The 22,253-nt window shown below is 37.3% G+C and overlaps 1 protein-coding gene across 1 annotated transcript in view; it reads right to left on the reverse strand.

The window, feature by feature from the left end:
* Positions 1–3,952: 3,952 nt before the first annotated feature.
* The window catches only part of PPARGC1A (PPARG coactivator 1 alpha), a 99,972-nt gene continuing 81,671 nt past the window's right edge, over positions 3,953–22,253 (reverse strand). The window contains exons 11-13 of the mRNA XM_036330176.1: positions 14,237–14,358; positions 13,753–13,904; positions 3,953–8,502 (exon numbers count right to left, since the gene is read on the reverse strand). Coding sequence (XP_036186069.1) covers positions 8,399–8,502; positions 13,753–13,904; positions 14,237–14,358 — 378 coding nt within the window. The 3' untranslated portion in view covers positions 3,953–8,398. The remainder of the gene's footprint in view (positions 8,503–13,752; positions 13,905–14,236; positions 14,359–22,253) is intronic.

The following is a 22,253-nucleotide window of genomic DNA, read 5'->3' on the forward strand; positions in this document are numbered from 1 at the left end:
TTGTTTTATGCACTTACATGTGTGTTTAAAATGTTTTCTAATTACAATTTAAAAACATAGTTAAAAGAGTCCGTGACAATACCTGTTTTGCAGCCATTGTTAAACCAGTCATTTCTTGGACATTTTTCTTTCACTGTGTGGCCCACAAGCCACAGGCTATTTTTCAAAGGTTCATAGAATTCCAAAGACCAAAGTCCCTGACCAAATACTCCTCTTTCCCACTTCATAATTTTAACTAACCTCATTGAGCTTGCCCACTGGATTGGGAATAGATCCCAGATAAACACACCCTCTTTTTTTTTTCTACTAGTGGTGCCAGATCCAACAAGGACATTACCTCAAAAGACCATCCATAAATTGGGGCTGTGAGTGCTCAACTTCTCAGATGTATTTGCCTTTCTACTGTCAGGTCTCAGGATGACCTCAGAAATCCAGCACTAGACACTCAGGGACCCAGTTTATGGGATTTAATCAATTCCTCCGAGCAAACACCAGGTTGGTGAGAGACAATTGATATCTAGCTGATACAGAACCACACACACACACACACACCCACACACACACACACACACACACACACACACACACACAACCAGCAGCTGCTTTGAAAGGTCCATTCTCTGCTTCCCGTCTCTACTGCCCTAGCTGTACAATTACCTCTTTTGTTTATATAATCCCATAGAGTGAGTGGACATAAAAGGCAAATAAGAAACCATGGGAAATCTTTGCCCAAATCTTGCTTTGTACCTGAAGTTCAAATGTATTTGGTTAACCTTCTATTTGTTTCTTCTCTTTCCTTCAACTGACCTTTCTAGAGTTGGTCTTTGCCATGGCATGCCATGGCAGAAGGTGCCTCCATGAGAACCTGGCGCCACGTGACAAAGAAACTCTTATGAGCCTTTATGAATTGTTTCATTCATCAGGCACACACATGGGCACTCTCTCTGTATGCCACCATACCTGGCATTATACATAGAAAAATGTCAGCCCCACCATGCAGGTACTTCCCACCCTCAGCCACTGACTCCAAACATTGGGTGGTGAGCTCCCATTCTTGCTTTCTTCCTGTTATTTTCCTGTTGGACCATCTGAAATGCAATTCAGATTGTTGACCATAGGAAAGGCAGCATACTGAATAGGGACTAGAATGTTGATTTCATGTAGCCAGGTAATTGGAGGGAAATGAAGGTCCTTGATTAGGCCATGCATGGCCTTTGATCATTAAGGTCCCTGACATGAAAGCAACAATGGCCATATCACAGGCTGTGTGACCAGTTTGCTAACTTATCCTTCTCTAAGAAGTAGGGCAATTAATCATTATTCCGTGATAACGTACACACATTCCTGACAAGTAACAGTGAAAAACTTACAGAGGGCACTACCCCTAAGCACCATGAAACATTAGTCATTAAAGTGCATAGGAACCAGCCTGAAAACCTGCTAAGTGGTTAAGCTAGAACAAGCATGACCTCATTTCCTTTCCTATCTTTGAGGTGCACTGGGAAGCTCCAGGAGGAGAGAAGAGACCTGGTTGGAGACAAAGTGAGAAAGCAATGATAATGAATGAAGACAGGACTTGATTTTCAACAACATCAAAGTCATACAAAGGAAGTACCTGTGAATTCCCTTAAATGACTTGCTAGAGGGTATTGTGTGGTAACTGTATTATGGAGCCACTTTCATTTCATCAATTAGTATTGTTAAAGAGAAGCTTGACTATAGAGTTCCTAACAGCAGCAAAAATAAATCCCCTCCAATTAAGTAGTCTAATAAGCTATTTAGGATTTTACCACTTAACATTCTTTCCTTCCCATTTAATTTCGGTTTTCACTTGGATGTCATCTTGTTGAAAATCCATCACAGAAAACTACGTGGAAAAAAAAAAAAGATAATGTTGCTAAGTGCCCCTGATGTTCCCAAACGAGCAGAAGCACAATATTTTTTCTAAATCACCCCAGGGTTTTTTCTCATAATTCAGCTTCTTCCTACTGGAAGTTAATATATGAAAATGGTCAATATGCAAATTCAAATATCACACTAGCTCCTTGCCTTCTGTAAGTGCTATATGCATAAATTTGAAACAATACAATATTTTAAGATCCTTGATTATAATAATGCCTTGGTGTGCATATGTGCATGCATAATTATGCTCATTTAATTTAATCATGAAAATATTATAGTATCATTTGATTTTCTCCTCTAAAAGTTCCCTGACTCTTTTCAGTTAATTAATTCCACTTTGCCCCTTCTAGAAATCAGCTGATGTTCAGTAATGGTCTTTGAGCTAAAAGGAGCATGGTGAAATTCCTATGGATTAAGAACAAAAGAGAGGTATATGGGAAGGTGGTGACCTCTTGTCCTACATCCTCATCATGGAAACTGGTAGGCTTTTCAGAACCTTGTACTAGAAACACCTGTACTTTATGGTCATTTCTTCTTGCAAGTTTGCAGGGCCCCATGAGAATGTGCCCAGGGGCAGTCACCTGGTTACAACAGAAGCTCTGGAACCCAGCTCATGTGACCCACACATTCCACATGCTCGAGTGGACTGGAGCTTCAGGGACCTTGCAGAATTACTGGAATCACATGGAATATATTTAGGTGAGCAAGAAGGTGGAGGACATTTAACTTAACTAAGCACTAGAAGAACAAACAATGCCACAGGAAGAATAAAACGGGCTATTTTGAAAGAAAGGATAGCAACACCACTCAAAGGTCACTGCATATTATTCTTCCCCCACCAAGAAAATCCTACTGTGTTTTCCGCAGAAAAACGATGTTCCTTTTCTTGAACATGTTAACAGAGACCAACGAAAAGAAATAGACTGCTTTTTGCCCATCAATAGAATCTATATAGCATCTTTCCCCCCAGGGATTAATTCAGCTTTTGATTAAATCTTTCTGAGATTTAAATCACAATGTTACAAACCTCCAAGGAACTCCTCTATGAGTTGTGACCTTCTTTATTACTCTCTGCTGTTTAATAAAGTACGAAGATTGATTTATAATGGTGTATAATGTGTTTGAAAACAAGAAATAGCAACGAGAATTGCAAAATATAAGATTAATATAAAGTTAAAGATTGCAAAAAGTATGCTTCAGTTAAAATATTCTACAATTAATACTGAGTTATGTGTAGCTACTAACACTAGTGTCAAATGAGTATAATAATGTTGTTAGGGCTGTGAATTATACCCGATGATTAGCTAAATAATGCTACAATGAAGGGAAAACTGGCTACCCTGCAAAAGAGTTTTTGAACCAATATCATGTTGTATGCTTTATACAGACTTAGTTTAGAGGACTTTTGAAATGAAACAAAGTTCTTTAAAAGAAACTATTCATATCCAATGCTCATTTACTTTAGCCAGCTTAATTTTGGTTTTAATAAGTAGTTTGCTATTAGGATCAAGGAGGAAAGTGATTTAAAGTTTGAGGAACATCAAATAAATCCTTTACAACTCATCAGGATGTCCTGGTACTAGACCAGCATCTACATCTGCTGCTTCTTAAAGATCCCTCTTTAGCCTCAAAAGGTTTTAAAGGCTAAAAAGTTAACTCTTTAGAAAGAAAGACTTGCATTATTCTGACGCCCTTGCTTGTTCCAGCCAGAAGATTAAAAATATTTCATAAAATTTAAGGGTCAGTGGAGATAAGCCTATATCTGAGGCTTGTCCATTGCATCTCAGAGTGCTTAGTCCCATGGTTTTAGGTGAGTATATTATTTGGGGAAGATAATGGCAAGTTTTTATTTTGTACTTTGATAAAATAAGAGGCAAATCTGAAACTGGTATCAAGTAGAAGTAGGACCTTGGGGGATATTCCTTGTGTTTGTTAGCAGATATCCATGTACAATGGATAGTTCTACCACATTTCTAATACAAAAGCAAGTTTTTTCTCTAGGAGATGGGGAGGGGGGAGGGACTGGGATATGTCTAGCCACTCTTTCCCAATGCAATACTTCTGTTGGGTCTCTCAGTACAAGTTGCTGGGAGTGGGGCCAGCCAGCTATGGGAAATCTGGAGATGAGGCACCAGAGGGCTAACAGTGCATTCTCTACCATTAGGACCACCAGTCACCTCCGTGGCACAGTGGATATCCTAACAGAAGCTGTGTGGGCAGCTAACAGCTTGTCCCATATTTAACCCGATGACTTACATATAACCTGGGGGTAGGAGGAGCTGCCTCCCATGATAAGTCTTCAAAAAATATTCATTCCTTCCACATTAGAATTGCTTCCTAAGTTGAATGTTGAGCGGGTTACTCACTAGAGGTGATTCGCTTGTACTTAAAAATACACACTTTCTGGGGGTAAGTAGAAAAACAGATCTCGTCTGTGGAATCAAGTCCCACATCACTTCTTATTCAAGGAGTCACCTCTTCTGCCTTTGCCATTCGCAAGGAGACAAGGTAAAATACAGAAGGTACACATTACCTTAGAGCGGAAATCCATCCATGAATACGGAAAAGAAGGGAGAAAGGAGGGCGATGCAGAAGGGAAAGAGATTAATTAGGAAGGAGCACTGTGGCCTCAACTGAGGAACATGCCACAAGTGTGGTGCCCATAAATAAGAAAAGCAGAAGTATATTTGAAACATTCGTTTCCCTTTATTAGCTCAGTGAGGCTGATGTGTACTGCACATTTAAAAAAAATCACAGGAATTTTCATACAATGAATAAAACCACAACAATACATGTAGAATTGGCAGGTGGGGAAGAAAAAATAAAGCCCGGCAAGGGCTCAACTAATCGCTCACTTTCCCTCTTCAGCATAGTTCAACCAACAGTATTACACTTTCACCTACAAATCTTAAAGTAGCTCCATCAAATCAGCAGTTCACATTATTGAAAATGTCTGTCACATAGGTACAAATTTAGAATCATCACATTATATTACATGGCTATTCTAGGTCATCTATAGATCAGGTCTTAGACTACAATGATTGAAGTTCTCATTACAGCCATCAGAAAAGGACACATAATCATTACCTACTGTAAGCTCACATCTAAAGGCATGAAAAGGTTTCCTTTTTTTCAACTGACCAACCATCATACCCCAATAGTGCAAAGTTCCCTCTCTGCTGCTTTGCATGTTGACAGCCCAGTCGTTGCTCTCTCAGAGTCGTTTAGCAAAAATTGATTTTGTTGCACTGGAAGAGTTATTCTGCTACATCTCTTAAAAAAATCACCCACATTTCTAAAGCACCAGTTCAGTCGCCAAAATTGTAGATGTGGTACTTACCACAGCATGAAGGCAATGGCCTACGGTCATCTAGAAACCCAGAGATCTATGCTGAAATTTGCCTCCAGTGGTGATGGGGTGTATGTGTTCATTTGAGAGATCCTCTCCCCCCAAAAAAAATTAAAAATAAAATAAAAGGAATACAGTTTACATTTTGATGGGCTACCCACAGTGTCTGCATAAGATACAAAAGCTCTATTCAGATGGTTTAGTGATTCTCTCTTTGCACTAATTTTAGATGCAATTTGAAGTCCAGGGGAAAAAATAAAAAAAACTATGATCTTTATGTGAACAATATTTGTCAGGCCAGAGGGGGAATAAATTAATTCTCAACATGAAATCTATAATGCTGTCTTTTGATAAGAAAAGAAACCAAGTATTCTTACTCATGTTAACAATCCAGGGCAAGGAGTAGAATGTATTTAAAACTGGATCACAAAAATTTAAAGGCAAAATAGAGAACACATCTGGTCCTTGAACACATAATATGATTTACTAAATATTGATTTCTTAAAAATAATTTATTGCTCTTAATAGTCTTTTTTATTATTATTATTATTATTCTACAACAGAAGATACTCAGAATTCAGAAAGAAAGACTGTAAACTTCAGTTTGGCGTTCACACAGAGTTTAAAATACTTGCATTTAACCTACAGAACAACAAGAATTAGGCGGATTAAAGATGTGTTACTGTTGTAACGCAGAACCTGTGAACGAGTTTATTTCATAGTATTTTTATTGCTTTCTAGCTACTTAGAAATAAGAAGCCAAAAAATCAAGCAAGCATCTGACAGGACAGACAGTGGATTCACTCAGAACACAATATGCTGGTGATAAATGAATGCAGCCATCAAAATTAGCTGCATTGGCCTGGGGGTGAAATCCATTTTATAAGATCGTGTTGGGTGAGAGAAAGGAAAAGAACGATTAAGAAGTAGGCGTTATCATGTCTTCCAGAAAAGTCATGTCAGCCAAACCTTGATCGAATCTCAATTTAGAAACGTGAATACACACTCCAAACTGTACTGACTTCCATTCCAGGGCTCCACACTCAGATGAAATCCTGATGCTCAAAATGGAGGTTTTTCGGAAGTTTTTTTTTATTAAATTTAGCAGAAGCAATGTCATCAAGAACAACATCATGGTCACATCAGAGGCCATGCTAGTGCAAGCAGAAACACTGCTTCTGCAAAAGCTGAGTTTCCCAAACGAAACACTGAAACTCCACCCTGACAACTGCCATGCATCCTAGGTAGAAAATTTCCACTGGCTTGAGGATTTTCATCATCTCATAATTTATAATAAATAGACTATCTGCAACCGATAAATATGTCTCTTTAGTAAACAAAGGAATGAGATATCAGTATTTATACAGGATGCATAACTGTAAAAAATACAGATAAATACCATCATCATACTCTGCCAAGGGAAAGAGATACTGGCTTCAGAGATGGTCTTCAGACACACATTGATTATTGTAAAAATCATACTGCAATTATTACCTCAGCATTTTGTATCAAATTAAAATCACAAGAATTAAAATGAAACAGCATTTTAAAAAGATTTTTTGACCTCTAGTTTCAAAACTACTGTTGATAGAGAAAATAAAAACATTTCTTAATGGTTACCCATTGAGACTTTACATAAAATCATGATATCGTCTAGAAAAATTTTAGATGAGAAAATTTTCATTCCCCTAACAAATCCAGTGTATAAAACTTCAAAGAAAAACAAGCAACAAGAAAATGTGGAAAAATATCGCAGAAGTGGTTAATACCTTTAGGGGGCTAGGATATTTCTTGACAAGATGCTTAGATCAAAGCTCACCTAAGAAGGGATGGATACGCGCGAAGCATCATTTTGTTGCTGCACTCAACGGACACACACACTGTCTTTTTTGTTTTTGTTTTGTACAATCAAATATATATAAGCAGTAAGTTCAGCTTCTAAATAGGTTAGTGTACAATAGTTGTTTCACCTCATAATTACATTTGAATATTCTTGATTAAGAAAAATTCAGCGGTTTTGAAAAGAAGGCTGCATTTACAGTGCATAGCTGTAACAAAAAAAGAACATTGTTGTATAGTATGTACACAAAATAAAAATACTCCATTTAACATCTGTAAATACTTAACTACATTGGAGAGTGTAGCAATTACACTATCTGAACAAATCGCAGAGAGTTCTACCCAACTCTCATTCTGTAATGTAACACCGCGCCCGCTCCTCAGAAAGAACCATTGGCCAAGCTGCACAATTGGCCATGGACAAGGCTTTTGAAATTTGCAGTGGAAGATCAACATTTTTGGACATTTACATGGGTGTCAGGATAAAGGACGAATGACAGAAACTTCAAAATGTTAGGAAAGTTTAGCATTCCAGTGCCCGCAGTATCCTCTCCCACCCAGATTCCATGGCCAAAGGGGGGAAAAAAAAAAGAAAAAGAAAGAGAGAGAGAGAATATATTAGTTCTATGGAACCTGTTGTTTCTTCGGGATTGTCATATAATCATGTTATGAGAGAACACTTGCTTCAAGTTGATTTTGTACTTTCTTAAAAAACAAGAGTACGGAGGCTGATGCCCAGACATCAGCGGCTGTCATTTTAGGGTGGCTTGTGGTTGGTTGGTTGGTTGGTTGGTTGGTTTTCTTTCCTTTTGAATTTATTCATTTTTTTCCTTTTGAATAGAATATGAACATTTTGAAGTTCTAGGTTTTATGTGTGTCTTCTTGGAACTGCTGCCATTTGAAATGGTTTGCCCTGGTACACTCTGATCAGGAGCCCCCAGTCCCCACCTGTACATACACACTTCCCCCATACCAGGCACACATACACACACACACACACACACACACACACACACACACACACACACACACCATCACCGAGAGACTCCAGGGAAAGCAAAGCTGACACCCATGAATAAACATGTGCTTACTGGATATCCATTCTGTCTCTTGCTTCTTCAGCAGCTGTGTTCATGTAAACCATTGTTGTTGTTGTTCTTGTTGTATTGTTGTTGTTTTGTTTTGTTTTTTTACAGAGTGTAAAGTAGGAGAAATTCCTAAGTATGACTTGCAATAGTCTGTTAGGGGAGGACGCACTGTCCCGTGAGGTATTCACCGTCCCTCTGTCATCCTCAGGCAGGGAACATGTTACCTGCGCAAGCTTCTCTGAGCTTCTTTCAGTAAACTATCGAAATCCATAGAGTCATACTTGCTCTTGGTGGAAGCAGGGTCAAAGTCATCTGAGTTTGAATCTGAAAGAAATCCAAGCCAGGTCAGATGCACCCTTTCCTGATGGTCATCAACTCAATCATCCCATTCAAGAAGACCTTATGTAAGAGCAGTTTATCTAGTCAATATACTTTAAAAATATGCCAAAATTTATATATATATATATATATATATATATATATATATATATATGTATGTATATATATATATTCAAAATTCTCATCTATTGATGCATTTTAGATTTAAACTCTCTTGGAAAGTAGTCAAAATAGACTTTAATGGCAACTACTTAATAGCAACTTATCCAACAATCTTCTTTGAAAATAAGCCCCCGCTCCCCCGATGGCATGTTAACTCACCTAAGGTTCCTCTACACCTTAGGTGGAGAGACAAGAGTAGAAGCTGGAACTAATTTTCCTATCAATGAGACTAATTTCATTGAGCAAAAATCCAGTTGAGTTATAGGGAGAAAATCAGAAGTTCACCCATTCCCCATCCTGTTGCTCTCTCTTAAGGTAAGAGAAACATATGACCTGGTCGCCTACTATATACCCTTGGGTACCTCAGAAATCACTAGTGGCACAAAATCTCCCAAATTAGAAGGTTTAGGGAAATGTTTCATGTTCAGAGAGCATAGATTCAGTCTCTTTACTAATTAATAGGAGATGGAAAATATGCAGGTGAAAATAAAGCCATGGTTTCTCTTGAGTCTTTAAACTAGCCCACGTCAGCTTTTGTGCCAAGTCCCACATGCTACTTCAAAGAGCCCTTAACAAAATCAATGTGTTTCAGCAATGTTGGATGTAAAGTAAAAAACTGTTAACTATTTCTGATTTTCTCTATTGACATCTCAAAAAAAAGAAGTCGGATATTTTTGCCAGCCTTGCAAATGAGAAACAATATCTTGGAAATATAATGGAAAACCTCTTGCAAATACTTTCATTCTCTTTGAAAGCACTTAGTTTGAAGGGAAAACAATCCTTTCTGGAAAACATTTAACAATCCTACCAAAATATGAACATTTCCATGTTTTACCCAGACCAAGTCCTGAAAATGAAATTCTCAACATGACAGTGGAGTATAAGACTCGATAATGTGGAGGCATGATCACTGACCTCACAAGATGTTGTGCTGAAAGGGTTGGAATCCCTCAAACCCTGAAGCCCCAGACTGATGTTTTAGCCCTCGCTATAATCCACTCTAACCATCCTAGCTTTCGAAAACAGAAATTCCTGCACTTCTTTTTCTCTTTCATTCTCACCACTCCTTGTCTTTACTGAATTTGTCAAGCAAGTTTTTTTCAGGTAAGAAAAAGCAAAACGACAACATTTAGAGTCAGACCCAGACATAAAAGCAAGAAGAGAAATGGCCAGTCTTTCCTCACGAACATCTTATATGGTTAATTCTTAAATGATAATGGCTCCCCCCCTTCTCTTCTTAACCAAATGACTAGTTTGCTTGTATTACTAAAACCTCACCAGCAGCTGATGTCCAAATCAAAATCTTGTTTGTAAAAACCAAAGGCAAGAAAGCCCGGCTCATTGCTAGAGATTAGCCTGGAATCAGAGTTCCACTTGCATTGCAGATGAAGGTGAGAGAGTCTGCTGATGACTGAGTGTGTGTGACATTGAAGTCAGCATTGGCCCATCAGGAACACATATATGTATCTTTTCTTGGAGGAAAATTAAAATGTCTTAACTTTGGATTATTCTGCATGAAATGCGGAATTTCAGTGTTTCCGTATTTTCATTAGCAAATACTAAAAATATTTTGAAACAGTGGTTCTCAAGACTTCACTGTGAAATACGCAGGCTGGAATTTACATGTATACCCACATATATAAGCATACTACCTCACACGGTAGGCACCCCAAAGTCTTTTTTGTTGCATGAAGATAGAATGTGGTTACATGTACTTCCTGAGGCAATGCCATCTACCCCACCTCTTTTTCTACACTAAAGGAAGGATGCTGCAACACAAGTCAAATACAATACAAAGTTTGATAGAAATAACCCAAAAACCACTCAAATTATTTTTTAAATAAATTGTTACGAATAATGACAGTGTATAAGTAGAAACAAATCACATTACAACTGTATTCCTGGCACCCAAAAAACTGTTCGCACAAAATAGGTACTAAACTTAATATTTGTTAAATTTTACTAAAGTTATGGGTGAAAATATTTGTGTTGGGATCTGGGAATGATTTACCAATAAAAGGGTTTATGAAAAGTTATGTATATATGCAAAATACATAAAAATTTGTGATGGATATTTTATTTCCTTCATTTTTTTCTTATGTGTTTAAGTTCTACACCATAAATAATTTGTGATCAAAATTATTATTTTTTTTGTATTGGCCCAACCTTCTCTTCTGGTCAGATAGTTGTAATTTAATTTTTATCCTTCCTCTTTAAGATTTTTCATTGAGGTCTTTCAGAAAGATCCATTTTTTTTTTTTTTTATAAGACAGTAAATAGAAAGACACAGAGATTACAGAGTCATAGAAACCAGAATTAAACCCTGGCTTCACCACAGTAACCTTGATTGTCTCTTTAAATTCTGAATCTCATTTATAAAACTGGCTCATAAATCGTAACTGGAATCATCATGTTTTGCACTAATATTATTGTAGTGGCCTCAAGAGTATTGAAATAGGGTGGGCAAACTAACTTAATTTGGGGGAGCAAAAATGAAACATGGAAGAAAATTGGTTAAATCTATCTAAAATACTCGGTCACTTTACTCTTGGTAAAATGTGTCTGCCTCAGATCATTTTTAATTTACATCTGACACACACGACAGCTCACAATCCCTCTAATGGTCCAGTATATACTTCTGCTTATCACATTCAGTAGCCGTGACCTGACACATTTCACGTGAACTCTTCAGGGGACAAAGACCAGACACATATGAATGTTATTCAGTTTCAAAGCTAGATGCCAGTGCTGATTCTTCCATTTTAAAATAACTTGAAACTTCCAACTTCTCATTACCATCACTTTAAATGAGAAGCATAGCTTACTGTTTATTGAGCAACTGCTTTATGCCAGACACTGTTAACAGCTTCACAAACATTAATTTAATCTCCAAAGCAGCAATATAAGGTGTATTACCCATGAAGAACCAGAAGCCGAGGGAGTTTAATTGTTTGCTTAAGGTCAGAAGGTAAGTCAGGTTTCAAACCCAGGTCTGCAGGATTCCAAAACTCTGCAGGTTCTTTGACTACACCATGGCTGTGCTCACTCAGATAGACTGTGCTTCATGCAATTGCTGGGCTTGAGGGAATTGGAAAAACCCATGCTACTACCGTGCACATCAAACACACTTTTCAGAAAATACAGAACTAGCTTAGCAACGGCAACGTTTCATTGCTGCTGGCGAGGCGGTGAGATAACGAGAGGGGAAGCATTCTTCTTAGAAATATTTCAGGAAGGCTCTAGTTCAATTTGGAAATACCATTCAATCCTCCCTCTCCCAGTGATGAATCGTGATCTAAAGGCCCCTCTAGGTAGCTTATTTTAAACTCTAGATGTTTTGAGAGACTAGAAACACCCTGGCCTTCATCACTGAAGGAAATAAGTCAAATCAACTCAAGACTTCAATCTGTCTTGACTGTTTTTATCAGCCAACATTTGAACAAATGACTTGCCACCATTTATATTTTCATCCTTAAGCCTCTATCTCTCTAACAGTCAGCTACCTCTCCCCTGCTTCATACTATCTATTTAGCTTTTGAAGTGAATTATAGCATATTCCCCCTGAACAATGCACACTACCTATATCAATTACTCTAGGAAGACATCGCTTTGGTGGAAGGAAAAAAAATCCCAGTATTTGGTATTCATTTCTTTCTTTATACCAAGCCAAAGCAAGTGCAGATAGAAACACAATAAGTCTTAGGAATAAATGTATATGTTAATTTTATGATTAGTAGCATAATTGATTTAAAATAAGTATTTCATATGCACAAGACATTTGCCACTTTCCTACCTTCATCAAAGAACATAAAGTCTTACAATAGACATATTAGATTAAAAAAATCACATGCAAAAGAACAAAATTAAAATTTGAAAGGAAATTAAGATGTCAATTGTGACATTATTTATAATATTAAAAATTGAATAAATGTTTAACTATAATGGAATACTGAAATATAATGGCATTATTCACTGAACAGAATACTGTGTTGCCATTAAAAAGTGTTGATAAATTATTTTTAATCCTGTGAATACAGTGGAAAATGAACTTATATAATATTAATTGAGATAAGTAGAATTTAAAAGTATGTATATATATATATATATATATATATATATATATATATATAACATGACCTTAACTATAAGAAATTAGACATTCTGAGACAATACTGGAATGTACAACACACACTAAGTCACAGTGGTTATCTCTAGGTGATAGGCTGGTTATCTCTAGGTGATAGGCTGATAGCTGATTTTCCTATTTTTCTTAACTTAGTATTTTCTAAATTTTATCCCTTGACTCTGTACAACTTTTAGAACAAGAAAAAAAATCAATACTTATGGATGCTTCAGTTTCCTTATCTGTAAAATGGGAATGACAATGATAATATCTATCTTCCATGACTGTTCTGGTAATTAAATGAGAAAATGCTTGCAAAGCCCCTGACATAGTGCCTAACATATAGAAGTACTCAAAAATAACATTTTTCTCTTTTTTCTTTTAAAGAGACTATAGTGTGATCTAGCATATAAAATTTTATTTTCTTCTCTCAAGGTGCACTTTGTTGAAAATATTAACATTTCTAAGTCTTTATGATAATAAAAGAGAACAAGACTCTTGCACATTCTGTTCCATAAAACAATGATGGCAATGCTACAGGTTTGGAGAAAAGGGTTCAGGGATGGGAACAGAAAACAATGGCAGATTATATACATAGACAAAGACACATACAACATAGACACATGCTGACGCACACTTTACCCACATATACACACAACACATCCACACACAAAACACAATATACCACCTCTACACACAAACAATGCAGAATTTCAGCATCTGGGAAGACAGTACAACAAATTTACTTCTGCCCCTGGCTGCCCAAACCTACACTCCTTGTTTCTGAAACTGTTTCGTGCATTAAAAAATAAATAATAATATAAAATTTCTATTCAAATATCCCCTCTAGTAAAATAATGGTTCAACCCACTGTGCCTTCGATTTACATTTACTCCCATTTTGAGCTCTATGTTATGGATTCCTCATTCTATGTACAATAAAATCCATACCTAGGTCTGCATAGTTGGACTTGAAAAATTGCTTGCGTCCACAAAAGTACAGCTCGAAGTCAGTTTCATTTGACCTGCGCAAAGTGTATCCATTTTCAAGAGCAGCAAAAGCATCACAGGTATAACGGTAGGTAATGAAACCATAGCTGTCTCTGCAATAGAGAAAGAAGAGAAGTTCAAAGCTAGGGAGGCAGCATTAGCATATATGACTATAACACTTTCTACTTTGGGAGATTCCGCTGGTGCCCACGTCTGAACCACTGCGCCCATTTATCAGTGTGATTGTCCTGTCAAGCTGCTAAATACTTATTTCTGGGACAGGAAATCTCAACTAGAAAGATTAATAAATAGGGATGAAAGAAAATAAATAAGGTTCTGAACTCAACATGTCATCTGTCAAAGCATCCCCATCCTAGTCATCTTAGGGCCATAATTTTTTACATATGTCAGCTTCTAAACAAGAAATAATCTTGAAGATTCTCACCCATCATCCCGCAGATTTACTGTGCACTCCTCAATTTCACCAAAAACTTCAAAACGGTCCCTCAGTTCTGTCCGTGTTGTGTCAGGTCTGATTTTGCCAACATAAATCACACGGCGTTCTTCCTGGGGGTCGGGGAGGAAAGAGAGACTTGCTAGTTCTGGAGACAGGAAAGAAGTTGGACCTCTAGAAATATTCATAAAGTGACAGTCATGCAGAAGAAGAACCCAAAGAGCATGCCAGTTAAAGCAAAACATACACTAAACTGAATGAAAGGTTATGCTGGAACCAAGTTTTAATTTCTGTTTTGTCAATATCACTCTCTTCCTTTACATACTCTCTTTTTGGAACCCCATTCTCTTCTACTTTCCTACTCATCTCTGTTCTTCAGTCACATGAATTTTTATATGTTAGAAAAGAAATATGTGTAATGTGATCATTTTATCACTGAATAACTGAACAATACCTGTTAAATATTTTAACTCCTATGACTCAATTATTAATCCTCAAAATTGCTAAGAGACTGACCTGGCTCACATAACTGTATAATTTCTCATTAACTCAGAATTCTAATACAGCGATGTGCAATTTTCCCCTGTTTTATTGAAAAATAACTGACACAAATCACTATTTTATTGAAAAATAACTGACACAAATTTTGACATACTTCAAAAGAGTGATTTCTGAAACTCTAGTATACATAAATATTACCAGAGGTGCTTATTAAAAATGTAAACTATTGGGATTTATCCCAGCTATACTAAAAGTATTTGGAAGATAGGGTTCAATGATCTTCATTTTTAACAAGCACGTCCAAGTGACTCTGACACAGGTGGTCCAGAGAAAATAATTTGAAAAATACAGTCTTAAAATGTAGACTATTTTAAGCCGTGAGCCTCCAAAGAATAAGAGTAATAAAAGAGGCTATCAATTTCACTTTGCCAATGAATCTTATTTTAGAACCAGACTAGAAGGGTGTGGCCTAATTTTCTCCAGTAGAGTCAATATCATCATAATCTGAAAGTCATCAGCAATTTATAACCTTCACAAAATGAGACGAATATTTCATAGCCGGTGGATATATTTCTCAAAAACAAACAAACAAACAAACAAGACAGGAACGCATTTCTTAATGTAAGAAGCAATCTTATATATCTTGCTCTAAAAAGACAGGCCAAAGGCCACAATGTTCCTTAAAACTGAGAGAGGCAAGAAAGTAAGGAGTTAATATAAAAAATGTGCTTACCAACTAGGCTACATGTCTATCAAGGACAAACAAGAATGGAATGAACTTCAGGTTGCTGAGATTTAAGTTAGATGGAAGCAAAGACAGGGAAGCACAGGACCAAGGTACAGATTTTGCTTGCCTAAGAGTTTTCTCTGGATGTACTGAGATATCCTGTCTTGGATGATGTGAAAAGCAATTTAGGCCCAAGGCAAAGAGATGTCCCATGTTATTTACTGAATTTCTTTTTCATGTGCCCAGTATTTAGTGAAGGACCTACCAAAGACTGAGCACTCAATAAGTGCTTGTGAAATATAACTGAATAACTCAGACCCTGTAATAGATATCATCTGAGGTGATCTAATCACTCATGTTTCATCTTCTTTTATCTTATGCAACCCTCCTATTTCTGTTTTCATCAGGAAGTTTCTCTGAGCTTCATACCTAAATAACCAACCATCTACTTGACATCTCAGGTCAGATATCCCCTCAGCACCTCTAGCTGGACCAACATCACTCAAACCAAACCCCCCAGTTCTGCCCTCTTCCCAGGAGTGGGTCTTTCTCCAGTGTTCTTGGATCAGTGAAGTTAACACTATCCAGCCAGTTATTCAGGACAAAAACCTTAGTGCCTTCCTTCATTCTTCCCTCATATCCAATCACTCATTAAGTCTTATTGATTTTTACCTCCTACATCTCTCTCTAGTCCATCTCCTTTATTATATCTCCCGAAACGAAGCTGCCAGCATCTCCTTCTGGACTAGTATGACAGTTTCTTAACTTGGACCCCGTGTCTATGTTTACCTTCATCTAGTCTAGTCTTTCACTCAGGCTGAGTAGCCAATTACTGTCTACCACATTCCCAGGGCTTCTCCTAATGTTTAAAGAAAGTCTTAAATCATTAACAGGACCTGCAGGGCCCATCACAGTCTGGACCTGTCATCATCGTGGGCTTTACCTCCCTCATTACATCCTTTCCTTTACTCTATTTTCCAGCTACCTTGTGGTTCCATCAGTCCTTAGTATATACTGTGCTGCTTCCTTCCCCAGGGCCTTGGAGCAAGCCATTCCCCTGCTACTTGGAACATCCTTCTTACAGTGTCTCTTGCTCCTCTCCACCAACATATACATACTGTGTAAAATTACACTGAACCCAATAATAATTTTATTTCTGAGACTTGAAATAAGGTCAGGATTCTTTTGGTTGCTCCAATAGGACACTCTATTTATCCCTTATAGTTATACTAGAGGCCTGGTGCACAGAATCCATGCACGGGGGGTGGAGGGGTCCCTCAGCCAGGCCTGCACCCTCTCCAATCCAGGACCCTTCGGGTGATGTCCGACTGCTGGTTTAGGCCCAATCGCTAGGGCCTAAACCGGCAGTCGGACATCCCTCTCGCAATCTGGGACTGCTGGCTCCTAACCGCTCACCTGCCTGCCTGCCTGATCACCCCTAACCACTCTGCCTGCCAGCCTGATTGCCCCTAACTGCCTCTGCCTCAGCCCCCGGCACCGTGGCTTTGTCCAGGACGACTGGAAGATATCTGGTTGACCTGGTCTAATTATCATCTTACCCTTTTATTAGTATAGATGCCCAATTGTAATTGAATGATTAACAGTTTATTCAGTTTATTCATTGATTAATGTCTATTTCCCCTACAATGAAAGTTTCATGAAAGCAGAGACCATATCTGCCATGTTTTAAGGGTACTTGAAATATTTAGTCTCAATGAATATTTGTTGAAAAATCAATCAATCACCAATCAATTAATAATTTTTAACACTCCATACCTTCTATTACATCAAAAATGTCTAAGTGTGTTCTATACTTTATGAAGCAAAGACAATGGAGAAAGAAAGCCAGGTTTGAAGCTTTATCATAGGATAAACCTTGCCCAGGTAGCTCAGCTGAGTAAATTAATAAAGGTTTTCACAATTTGTTAGTACAGGTTAAAGTGTAAAAAATGTGGAATAGCTACAAGCTGGTAGACCTTTCACTATTAAAAATCACTCTGAGAATCAGAGGTGGGGCTTAGCTAAAACAGTTGGCAAAACACAATTCCCCTGACAGTGGCTATTGAGCCTAAGTAACTGACCAGATGATATACAGCAAATAGAGCAGGCTGCCTGATTCACTTCCATGTAGATTGTATGTCTCAATTGAAGGCTGCACTGTGTTGTTCCATAGCAGCCAGCACATCAGGAGGTCAATAAATATAAATGGATGGTGAGGCCCATCCTGGCGCAGTGCTGTGCACTTGAGCAAGGGATTCATAACATCACATTCCATTCTATTTACGCATCCAACTCCAGCCAAACAGTCAAATGTGATGGGACTGCTATCTAAACTTCCTGGCGCCTGCTTGCATGGGTGTTCTGAATTTCTTTTTTTATGAGCCTTTTAGGAAGGTTACTACTGTATAGAGGAAAAGGAGGGGAGATGCAGAAGAGAGAGAAAGAAATTGAACCATCACAAGGAAACTGTTCAACTACCATTATGGGAATACACATAGCCTACAGATTCAAGTAAATTCGAAGTTAAAGATAAAATCGACCATATGCACGTCCATATGCAGACATATTGGGACAGTCTCTGAATTGCTTCTTTATACAAAGCTGTAGGCAACAATGATCCCACAAAGGAGATAAACCAGAGGACCTTTTACATCAGCTATGGATACATTCTGCAGGAAAAAGAAGGCACAACCTGGGTGGAACAGAAATCCAAAGTCACGTATTATCTACTTGTCCATAGTCACGTATTATCTACTTGTCTATTATCCCTTTTATAAAACACAGACTGGAGCCACATCTTGCTACCTTACAAAGACCAGAGGTTGAATACATGTTAAAATAAAAAGATTTGAGTGCTCAGCTCAGTTTTCCCGGTGCTAAAAATGAAACCAAAAAGGCATAAGAAGGTCTAAAAAGCAAAGACAAAAATCTTTTCAAAGATTGGCCAAAATGTCTAGCAGAGAACTGATTATTTTTAACATATTGCAGTTTTATTAGACTGATGAATAGATTGCATATCTTTAAAAAACCTTAACATTTGCAGCCAATTTTTCAAGACATTAATTTCTAAACAGGAGATGAAAGGAAAAGAAATCAAAATGCTTAATAACATTTCCAACTTCTTAAAGGCTTGGAGGAACTCTAAACCTTTGGCAAAAGCTTTTGAAAAATGATTTTCAGACTAGTTTTCACTATCGAGAAGGATGGAATATTTATCAAATATCTTTTAGCTTCAATTTTCAGAAGAGCTAGTTTGTTGATGGGGTGGATAATAAAACTAAAGATTTATGTTGCATTAACAAGTATGGTAAATCCTCATTATATCAAAACAGGGGAGATAAATAAAAAAAGTAAAACCTGACTAAATGAACTGACTTTGTATTATCAAAGCCTTTATCAGAAAGTGTATAGAGCCTCCCAGTTAGCTGGAGAAAGCATGCAATGTTTCTAATCAAATAATAAGCTACTCCTAATAAAAGTGATTTGACTATGGATAAAAATAAAATCAGCCCTAGCTGGGTGGCTCACCTGGTTGGAGCCTCATCCTGTACTCCAAAAGGTTGTGGGTTTGATTCCCAGTCAGGGCACATAGTACCTAGGTTTCAGGTTCAGTTCCTGGTTGGGGCAAATACTGGAGACACTGATTGATATTTTCCACTCACATCAATGTTTTTCTCTCTCTCTCTCTCTCTCTCTCTCTCTCTCTCTCTCTCTCTCTCTATCTATCTCCTTTCATCTCTCTCTCAAATTAATAAAAACATATCCTTCAGTGAGGTTTAAAATATATTTTAAAAATAAAATTAATAAGGAGGTTAACATTTATCTAAAATATATCAAGTACTGGTTGATGCTTTTCATGGGTTATCTCACTAAAATGTTCTGCATTACTAACAACAAGGAACAGCCTGATAGAATTTGGATTTTCAGAACTTTTATTCTACATTTCCAAATTATAATAAATGTTAAAATCCTCCTCCTTTGCTAAGAAAAATGTATGCCAACTTTGGCAATGAAAGATTTGTGTTCATTGTCACATTAGCTACAACCTGACTTCCTCAAAAATTCCAAGGATAGTACAAATGCTATAGTTGAAATAGTTGAAATAGATGAGATGAATGGATAAATTCCATGCCATTTCTAGAATCATTGGCATAGTTAGGTCCTCTATCAATAGGAAAAACCTGAGGGGGGGGAGGGGGATGGCCATAAAAAGATATGGATGGACAGAACAAAATGCCAAAACTCTGACAAAATCCAAAAACAAAAAGACTTTTTTTCTTTTGCCTTTAATATTGATTACACACAACTAATTCAGTAGCCATTCAATGAGTTTATACTACTAGGGTGCACTCTTAGGGAGGAAACAAAACTACAGTATTCTGTTTTCCAAGTTACCCCCATCCCAGAAGTGCTCAGGCATGTTCCTTCTTAGGGTATAAGGTGGGATAAATAAGAATAAACCCAGGCTAGCCTACTTAATAGACAATCTGCAAGTAAGAGCTCAGATGCAATTAAACCCAGTGATAAGTCAGAAAACATGAAAATTATAGACTCAGAGTATATATAACTACTTGTGATAAAACTGCTAATTTCTAAATAGTGAGCTTAGAACTCAAAATATACTCACCCACATGAAATATCTCTTGAAAAGGGCTGGAATAGAATGCTACTTAATTTTCTCCATTAAAAAGAGTAACTATGAGAAATTACACATTGCTTTTCATTTGGAAGAAGCTGATCATTATCAGTGATGATGCACTGTCCCTGGCTCCTGGGCTGCATACTAACCAACGGAGAAGAGAAATGAAATGCCACAGCCACTGCCCAAGCACATCTGGTTTGGGTTTTAAGCACTGAGCCATATCATAATGTCTAGATTTGCCCTTTTAATTAACATCCCATTATCATGTTTTCTGGAAGGAAACTGTACAAATTCCAAATGGAGCTGGACTTGGAAATCCACAAGAAATTAGAGCAGTGACAGTTTAGACAGTAAGTACTAAACTTTGGCTTGCTCAGCTCCAATAAAACTTGAATTATTTCAAGCCTATGAGACTGAGAAAGGCAAAGGGTGAACTGGTTTCTGAGAAAGAGTTTAGATGGACATTGGAGGAAAGTATCAAGTGAACCAATAGCAATATTCAACCACAATGTATGATTCCGGGATAGTAATTACTAATCAGTAGTCTTCGCTTAACTCTCTGATGTGGTGAACTCAAGTCAATCTGGATAGAGACTTTTAGAGGCATAGGCTATGAAAACTTTACAGACCTCCCAAACCATCTCCTTACAGAGCTCAATGCAAAAGCAATATAGACCACAAAACAAAGGTAATAAAGTCTACCTTAATTCTGTAAAATATCTATTACTAAATGACTTGCACATTATTTTTTTTTCCTTATGGTGACCCTGCTTTGTTGGTGCCCTAATTATATGATTGATCAGAATTAATGTAAAATCCTGCACTACACCCAAAGTATTCCAAACATAATTTGCTACTCATTCACTACTTTAAGGGTATCTCAAAAATCTGAAGGGAAACCATCTACCCGACCAACTTGGGTGACTGTCCTAGCTGTTTCATGAATGACTTTTCAAGCTAATCTAGTCCAATGACTAAAAAATCATTGCCTGTATCTCTGTGACCAAGTACATAAAAATAAACTTTGCAAAATACATTTTGGCATAAGAAAGCAGATTATTTTGAGGAAGGAAATCAATCAGAAAATCTTCCTGTGGGTAAACTCATTAAGTAGTTCCACTATGCCTCCAAGATAGACTTCAAAATCTTTATCACGACTTACAGAACCTTTCAAAGATCTGGCTACCATGGAGCCCTCCAGACTTATTTCTTGCTGCTCCTATACCCACGTGTTCTAGTTAAATGACTATAAGATTTAAAATACTTTGCTTTTTTTCCAGAAATTTAGTATGAGTTATAGCCTCTGCCTAGAATAGCAATTTCCAAGAAGAATATAATTCAGTTCATATAATTTTAAATTTTCTAAAAAGCACATTTTCAAAGTAAAAAGTAGCCAGAAAGTTAATTTTAATGATGTATTTTATTTAGCTTGATATATCCAAAATATCATTTCAACTTGTCATTGATATAAAAATATTAATGAAGTATCTTACACCCTTTTTTTGTGTCTTTAAAATCCAGATGATCTCACTCATTTGTGGAATGTAGTGAACAACATAGACTGATGAACAGGGACAGATCCAGAGACAGAGAAGCAGCGATCAGACTGTCAAACTTCAGAGGGAAAGTAGGGGAGGATGGGGGTAAGTGGGAGAGATCAACCAAATGACTTGTATGCATGCATATAAGCCCAACCAATGGACACAGACAACAGGGGGATGAGAGCATGAGTGGAGGGGAGGTTGGGGGTTAATGGGAGGATGAGGACACATATGTAATACCTTAATCAATAAAGAAATTAAAGATTGAAAAAAATCCAATCACACTTTTAGTGCATTCAAATTTGGGACTAGCTGAATTAGCCACTTGGCGAATGGCTACTATGTTGGACAGCACAGGTTCAGCAAACCTTTGCCTTTCATCCCTTTGGTTACAGATCAATCTCACCCTTTTCAGGGATGACCTCCCTCATTCCCAGGTCTTCATGCCCACTATAGTACCTTAGATGTATCTTCTACAATAGCACTTAACACACACCATTGCCTCTTTGTTTATCTTTATCTTAAGCTCCCTGGCTGTAGGACAGCAGGTCTTACCTAATTTTATATCCCCAGCACCAAGCAAATGTTTGTCACCTA

This window comes from Myotis myotis, unplaced genomic scaffold, assembly GCF_014108235.1.
Source record: "Myotis myotis isolate mMyoMyo1 unplaced genomic scaffold, mMyoMyo1.p scaffold_m19_p_1, whole genome shotgun sequence".
NCBI classification, from domain to species: Eukaryota; Metazoa; Chordata; class Mammalia; order Chiroptera; family Vespertilionidae; genus Myotis; species Myotis myotis.